Raw genomic sequence first — 8085 nt, 5'->3', positions numbered from 1 at the left:
GGAACACTGTGGCTTGTTTGATCTTCTACCCAGACCACTAAAACTTTTTCCAGATCAGCTTTCTTATCATTCACGTATTCACTGGAGTAGCACTTTTCATTTCCTTCAAGGATGCCTTCTTTGCTTTCACAACATGGCTGTTTGGTACAAGAGGCCTAGCCTCTTTGGCCTGTCTCACCTTTCAACACACCTTGCTCACTAAGCTTAATCAATTCTAGTTGTTGGTTTAAAATGAGAGACATGTAACGCTTCCTTTTCTCTTGAACACTTTGGGGCCATTAAAGGGTTATTAATTGGCCTAATTTCAATATTTAAATTATAAAGTATATGTGGCTATTTTTCCATGACAACCATCTTTGCCAGAAATTTAAAAATCTTGTGTTAACACAAAGTTCAAACAGCACAGGGCAAGCTTAAGAATGTAGTGTATCTGCCACAGTAATAGCTCTCTATATAAATTGCTAAAATATAATCTCATAATAGTACCCTCAAGACTACCCAGAATTTATGCAATTCATTATTAAAACTCATCATTGATTTCCTATAAAGTTGAAAAAAAAAGCATACAACACTGGTATAGCATAAACACATTTATTTACTAACCAAAGGGTTGGTTCTAATTAAACTAACACTTGGAAATAGTTGCATGTAAAATGTTTGCAATGAAGATAACAGAACAGTAATGGGGGGAAAAAAGCATGGGGAGGTTTGCTCATTGAACTGAGCTTGTTTATCCTCACAGCTAACTCCTGTACAGAAGGATGATGGAATTTTTACTCAACTTTTTCATAGATCCGAGTACAGGTGACACTGTTCATGATGCATTCCTAATAGAAAGAACAATATTAAAGAATTACATTAGTCTTGCATGGTGGAAGTTAGGATAAGAATCCTACAAAACCTTGTCATCTACTTTACAGACGAAGAAAATACATGTTAGGATTCCATGGTTTGAAAAGCTAGAACCTGTTGTTTTGCATAAGATTTCTGTATGGTTTTTTTTAAAGATTTTATTTATTTATTTTTAGGGAGGGAAGGGAGGGGGGAGGGAGAGAGGGAGAGAGAGAGAGAGAGAGAGAGAAACATCAATGTGTGGTTGCTGGGAGTTATGGCCTGCAACCCAGGAATGTACCCTAGCTGGGAATCGAACCTGGGACACTTTGGTTCCCAGCTCGCGCTCAATCCACTGAGCTACGCCAGCCAGGGCTAGATTTCTGTATGTTTTGCTGAACAATAACATATTGATTTGCAGTATCGAAATAATTCATTTGGTCTTTGCAAATAGTATTCCTCATTTTAAAGAAATGGAGAAAATGTATGCCCCAGAGGGCAGTTTGGTGGCATACCCAAGATGATGCTGGTCTCAGTGGAGTACAGACTAAACCCAGCTCCAGCGATGCCCTGCCACATCACCTCAGAAGGCCTTTTTAGTTATCAGTGTAATGGTGTTATTTTGCATTTTTTCCTACCCCAATTTACTTGTCCTTTTCATGATCAGTGATATATACAGTTATGGGCACTATGAACACAAACAACTAGCCCACAAGGACTTCAGAAGCTGGGCACTTACCACCAACATTTTCCCGCCTTCCAGTTTTCTTGTGATTGTGCTTTCCTTCCCATCCCACTCCTGATGTTGAACCAATGCACCATTTACAAAATTGCAGATTGTCTGCAAAAATAAAGTACATTTTTTAATTTTCCAAAGGACATTATAAGAGTTTCCATGACTCATAACCTCCTTAATCAACATTTTTACAACTTTTCCTTTCTAGGTCTACTTCACACCAATTTTATTCATAATAGAGTTGAAGCTTTTCAACCTAGACACACATAAGACACTTAAACTCTCATGTTCCTTAAACTATTTTTACAAAATAGACTATGTTATGAAGCCAATCCTTTCACACTAATTTGTCAACTCAATTCATAAAGTAACTCGAGACTTTTTTCATTAAGTTCCTGCCTATAAACAGTAAGAATGTTATTAATACAATCTATCATTCCAGAAGCTTCTGTGATTATATAAATTATGCCTGACCTGAGTTTTTCTGCCATCAGCTGTAGTTTCTTCAAACTTCTCTCCCAGGTTACATGAGAACTGTGTCGTTTTCAAAGTGCTCTCACTTTTCACAGTGAGGGTTTTGCCATCAAAAGTAATGATACAGTCTGGTTTGGCCATGGCACCCATTTTCCGCAGAGCCATTCCCACACCTGTGAATGTTAATCATGTTAAATAATAGGAATACCAAAGTTATAGCTTACAGAATAAAAGCAGCGATTCAATTGCAATTACTGTGCTCTGAGTATTGTCACTTACTCACTTACCAAGAACTTAAGGTAAAGATAGAGCCAGTGCTCACCAGGTGCTACCACCTGACATACACAAAATCATGGATGCCTTGCCCCACCCTGTGAGGTGGCGGGGGCGGGGGGGGGGAGTGCATTATCTCTGTTTTATAAATGACGAAGTGAATCACTGAAGTAACTTACACAAGCTCATTCAGATAGCGAGTGATGATCTGGGGACCAACAATGCAGGCATTTTGCCTCCAAATTTCAGCTCTTGGCTACCATGCTGTGCTGGCCTTCAGAAAGCTAGGGAAGCAACTTCGGACTTCTAAAAGTGACTTACTCAATTCTACCTCCCATAGTATATGACTCCAGCACATAGTGTGGCACAGAAAAGGCCCTTGATAAATACTTGATTGATATACTACACAAGTAGAAACCAGTCCTGAGATACTCAAAATAGCACAATGTTTTAAGAGGTAAAACAGCACAATCATAATGGTAACAAATGGAAAAAATCTTACCTTCAAAAATACAGAACATTTCATAGCTATGGAATTCAATAACTATATTGATATCACATCTAATTTATAATCTGTGTATTTCCTCTGGGTGTTAACATTTACAAGGGAACTTAGATCTGGGCCAAATCCCTGCCTCAGACAAGGAGACTACAACCTAGGAGAAAAACTGGCTTGACGACCTTGAAGACAACGACCACAAAAGAAAAAAAAAATGTCTCATGTCCCCTCCAGCATGCTCTTCTGCCAGCACAGGGTTGGTGCCTTGTGCTGTTAGTTGAGTTACTATTTATTCTCATTTTGGACAAATGAAGGGCTCAGCTCTTCCCATACCTTGATTGCATTCTAATGAATTGAGCCTGGCAACCCTAGAACTTTGAAAACAAGCCATGTGATGAACACATTCAATTTCAATAGGAAGAGAATGTTTGGTCCTCAGACAGGTGAATAGACACAAAAGGTGTATTTCTTGGATATGAGTGCAGTAAATCGCTTTTTTCATAGCCATCTTGATCTAGGTTCATAGTGAAGGAAAAGAAAAGGAAACCACTGCCTTCTTTTACTCCTAGTATCCTAAGTACACTCAAGAGTCCCCACAGAATCAGCCTGAACCAGGCACTGTCCTGTAGAAAGTCTGGAGGAGTGTTTCTGAAATGCCACAGGGACTACAAAGACAAGGGTCTTCATAGTGACTTCTGTACCCTAGGGGCATCCTCGTTAAAGTGGTGGGATGGTAGCTTCTAAAGCCCCCTCATCGTCCGTTCCATAGTTGTCTCAGGGCTGGAAGCCCCGTCACAGACAGGGCCCAGGCTATGTATGCCACTCCATCACACTCCTAGTGGCCTGTGACAAAAGTCCATTGTTTTTTTTTGTCAATCCATCCAATGTCTCAACCAGCATGCAATCATTGTTACTGGCTTAGAAAGGACGAGAATGAAGCACTGTTTTGAGTGAGACAGTAAATTTTAAACGTCTCCCTGGGACCCATTCTCCTCTATAAGGAAGCCTTGAAGAAGGCACGTGTCTTCTTCAGGGCCATGCTTGTAATGTACGCTGATAGGGAGTGACAGCAGGGTGGCCTGCCTCGCTATGACTGACTGCGCTTCTCCAAAAGAGCCCACTCACCCCTCACTCTGAAGATTCGAGGGTCGAGGCGGCCACCCCCTGGCACGTTAGGTACCCGCCCACTGTGGCCAACCTCACGCAAGGCCAGGCATGGTCAGCGCTTGTGGCGCCAAGCCACTGGGTTTGAGTCGAGGATGCCAGACGCTACCGGGTAGCTGCGCCATCAAAGGGCCCGGGTGGCGTTAACGGTGGGGGGGGGGCGCAAAAGCTGGACGAAAGCTAGGCTGCAGTGGCGTTCGGACCCTCCACAGGCACCAAGTTCCGGGGAGAAGAGGGAGGGGACTCATTTGCCATCTAGGAACAAAAGATGGAGCAGAGTAGGCGAGATGCGGCCACCAAGAGGAGATACACGATAGTGGCAGGAGGAGGGAGGATGGGGAAGAGGGGTAAGTTACTACGGAAAGTAGCAGACAGCTGGGTGCACCACGCGGCGGGTCCTACTGGGAGTCCAGAGACCCGCGGGAAGCGCGCACACCCAGCTCTCCGGCTGCTTCGCCGCGTGGTGCAGAGCAGCGTGGGAACCGCGTGGTGGGGATTGATGGCGGAAAGGGGAAGGGGAAAGGCTGTAGGTGGCCGCCGAGTATGTCCGCCCCTGAGCTCAGCACGCCGAAATGGGAGGACCCGAGGACAAATAGGCACACACACGCACACATGCCTGCCACGTTGTGAGCACTGCCAGGCCCGGTGCCTCACCTAGTTCCTTCATGTACTCATCGAAGCCTTTGCTTTCCACTAAGCGCCATCTTCCTACCAGTTGCTGAATGGTGGCCATGGTAAGCGCGGGAGGCGTGCGGGAAACCGAAGATGAATCCTGCACCAGGAGAGCAGCGGTGTGGCGTGGTTGAGCCTGGCTACTTTATACCCGTGGTGTGGGGCGGAGCAGCGCCAAGCGGCCAATGGGAGGCGGGAGGCGCGCCTCGCCGGCTTTTGCCACGCCTCCGCCACGCCCCCGCGCGATCCGGGGTCGGAAGGTGGAGACTCATTCCGCCGGCGGAGGACAGGGGCTCCTCCCTTGCCGCCTGCGGGCTCCGACCCGCCCGGCGCGCCCTCGACCCGGGCCCCTGCATGCTTCAGCGCCCCCTCACTCCCTGAAAGCCTGGGGGTAGCCGGAGCCTGCCAGCCTTTCCTTGACCCCACATTTCACCACCAACCCACCGTCCATTTTCTGTTTAAAATACCCCAAGCAATTGTGAGCCTTATTTGGGTTCGGGAGGCTAGAATGAACTGATCAGCAGTTTGGCTGACTGATGGATTGATAGAAGTACGGCATATGCCTTACTCAAGTCTGCTCCCAGTCATTGAACAAATTCACATCCCATTCGCTCCTGAGAGACTTGTTCAGGCCACCCCTTTAGGCCACCCCCGGCCCAATTAGGACCACAAGGTGTGTGTATACCTGAATGAGTTAGAAGATTTTATCAGAAGATGTGGTGTGGGTTGAGGTGTCCCCAGAAGTTTGGTTTCCAAACTAAAACTCCGTTGGAAGTTTCAGCTTAAGTGCATGTCATTGTTATTAAATGTTTACATGCAAGATGTTTCATTAGTTTATATTCCCAAAGGAATGAACTCTTTACAGTTTCTTCTCAAAAATCCAGAGGCTTTAGACACCAGGGCATTTCCTCTTCATCTTTAATCATGATAATACCCAACTGTGTGTAGCAGTTATACATTTCAAAGATTACTTGTCACAGGAGCTTACTCTGTACTCCTGGGTCCCTGTGGGGGTGAGTGGGGTTCAGGTGAGGAAGTTGCCATGCAGAGAGGCCGGCTGCCTTGGCAGAGATCAGGGCCATTTATTGAGTGCTGCTTGTGCTAGAGGCCATGCTTCCTGAGCACTTCATATCCAGTAACTCTAATCATCAAAGTTTTGCTAAAAAATCTTACCCCAATGTTTTGAAAGAGGAAATAAGGCAGGGAAAGTATGAAGGTGAGCTAGAATCCCTGTCTAGGTCCTGCTACTGCAGACCTTGTGAAGTCACCCGGCTGCCTCTGGCTTCCTGTACTCTCATGGAGCTAAAAGCAGAGGCTGCAGCTCCTGAACCATCTACCAAACTTGACAAACTGAAACCTGAAGCTGATTTGTCATCTCCCAGCACACCTCATGACATTTTTTCCCCTGCACTGGCTCCCTTTCATTTTAGGTCACCCCAGTTTTCCTTTTGTGCTATTTGAATATCTCAGGACCAGTTTCTATCTGTGTAGTATATTAATCAAATATTTATCCAGGGCCTTTTATATTCCAGAGTGTGTGCTGGTGTCATATACATAATTTTAGGTGCCATTTTCATATTGAGTGGCACAGACCCTGTCCTTGAGCTCTAAGGACCTGCACTGAGGCTCTACTGTTTAGGAAATGTTCATGTTCTGAGGGCAGCTAAGTGGTCATTTGCTCAGTGATGCAAGTGATGGCTTCCAGACACTTAGGGCAGCCTACTGCACCTCCTAGACAGGCAGCCCCTGTGTGGTTGGACTTGCATTCTTACTGGGCTGATTCAATATTTTACCTGTTTTTGTACAGAATAAAGTAGTAATATCCAGGACTCAGTACTGAAATACTAAGTTTTAGATGCTCATAATCAATCAGAAATATGAAAAAGAAAATGTCACTATATTACTAAATATTTAGGTGCTTGAGAAATAGTTTTTAAACCAGAGGTATTACCTGAAACTTAACTTTTAAAAACACTTTGTGATGTGATGAATGGAATAATTCTTTGTGGTCAAAACACACCAACAAAAAATAACAAAAGTATAGGCCAACATTCCTGTCTCTCCCGCAGAACAAAGAAAGGCCTGGCGAGTGTTCTGCTACCATGGGCAATGTACTCTATCCCTAGTTCTCCTCTACTTCTCATCTGTAATACATATACAGACAGAGATTGGAGTAGATCACTTCTAATGTCTTGCAAGCCCAGGTTCCCTTTCTTTCCTAAGAAAAATGGTAATGGATTTCAAACTCTGAAAAACAGTTAAGTACTACCTTAACCTGCTAACTGAAGTTTTGTTCTAAGTTACTTAACTTGAGCCCAATATAAGGTGTAAAAACCAAAAATGTTATAAAAACAAATTTGCTTAAGTCTTATATGACTTCTTGGGATCCTTGAGCATTTCTTCACTGGAAAAAGGGGGACGGGAATTTTCACTCAATTATAATACAGGGAACAGGAACAACCTTTGTATCTTTGTATTACTTACACAAGTAATTGTGCAAGTCATTAGTTTTAGTCGAAGCATGGAGGCAATATAGTTGTCACATCATGTCTTCCCTTATGCTGGAGAACAATAACACTCTATCTTATGGATGAAAATGGTTGAAAAACTGGAATTACTAGCACCTCTTCCCCCGGTACCTTTAGAAGATTTCCATTTGTAAGACATGCAATTTTACTTAATATATCTGAACCTGAGTTTTCTCATCTGTGAAATTAAGGCTGTAAGAATTACATTAAATTATTTCTTAGGTCCCTTTCCTGCCATATAGTTCATGGCCCTAAAAAATATACTTAGAATTACTCTTCTTCCACCTAGTGGCGAAATGCAACATTTCCCTTAGGTTTTCTTTGATGAATGTAAGGAGCTTATCAGCTTCACATTGCACAGTCACACGTGTAGATTTGGTGTGTATTGTGTGATTTTATTTAAAGGCAACTTCTCAGATACTGTTTGTGTAAATGTTTCTTCCATAAAGTTGATTATAGGATATAATCACTTCCTAGGACAGCAAGCATGTGGCTGGTAGAGAAACAGAGAACACCCCATTAAATAAATCATTACAGAAGCCACCAAACAGCTCATGTTCAAACAATTGAGTCTTCTCTCAATATGTGGCGAGGTTAGTGCAAAAAGGCGGGGAGAGGAAGCAAAGGGAAGAAAAGCAATCACTTCTCAAATTTTAGTGTGCAAACAAGTCACCTGGGATCTTGTTAAAATGCAGATTCTGATTCAGTAGTTCTAGAGTAAGGTGAAAGATCAAGTGTTTCTAAAAAAACTCCCTGGTGACACCAGTCCTGCTAATCTGGGGACTGCTTTGAGAGCTAGGCTATAAAGTATGCACAGGGCTTTGACACATCCTGTGACTTTCACATCAATGATAAGTATTTTCTGGTTATATTCCTAAGTAACATATACAGAAGAGACAGGGAATTGG

At 43.6% G+C, this 8085-nt stretch overlaps 1 protein-coding gene across 1 annotated transcript; it reads right to left on the bottom strand.

The window, feature by feature from the left end:
- Positions 1-577: 577 nt before the first annotated feature.
- Positions 578-4769, bottom strand: FABP5 (fatty acid binding protein 5). Its single transcript, XM_045849465.1, has 4 exons — positions 4632-4769; positions 2042-2214; positions 1571-1672; positions 578-827 (listed from the first exon to the last, which is right to left on the bottom strand). Exons 1-4 carry the CDS (start codon positions 4708-4710, stop codon positions 774-776), a joined length of 408 nt encoding a protein of 135 aa, XP_045705421.1. The 5' UTR covers positions 4711-4769; the 3' UTR covers positions 578-773.
- Between the last annotated feature and the right edge of the window lie 3316 nt (positions 4770-8085).

Source organism: Phyllostomus hastatus, unplaced genomic scaffold (assembly GCF_019186645.2).
Source record: "Phyllostomus hastatus isolate PE091 unplaced genomic scaffold, TTU_PhHast_1.1 phas_contig_65, whole genome shotgun sequence".
NCBI classification, from domain to species: domain Eukaryota; kingdom Metazoa; phylum Chordata; class Mammalia; order Chiroptera; family Phyllostomidae; genus Phyllostomus; species Phyllostomus hastatus.
This window is presented reverse-complemented; position numbering and strand designations above follow the sequence as displayed.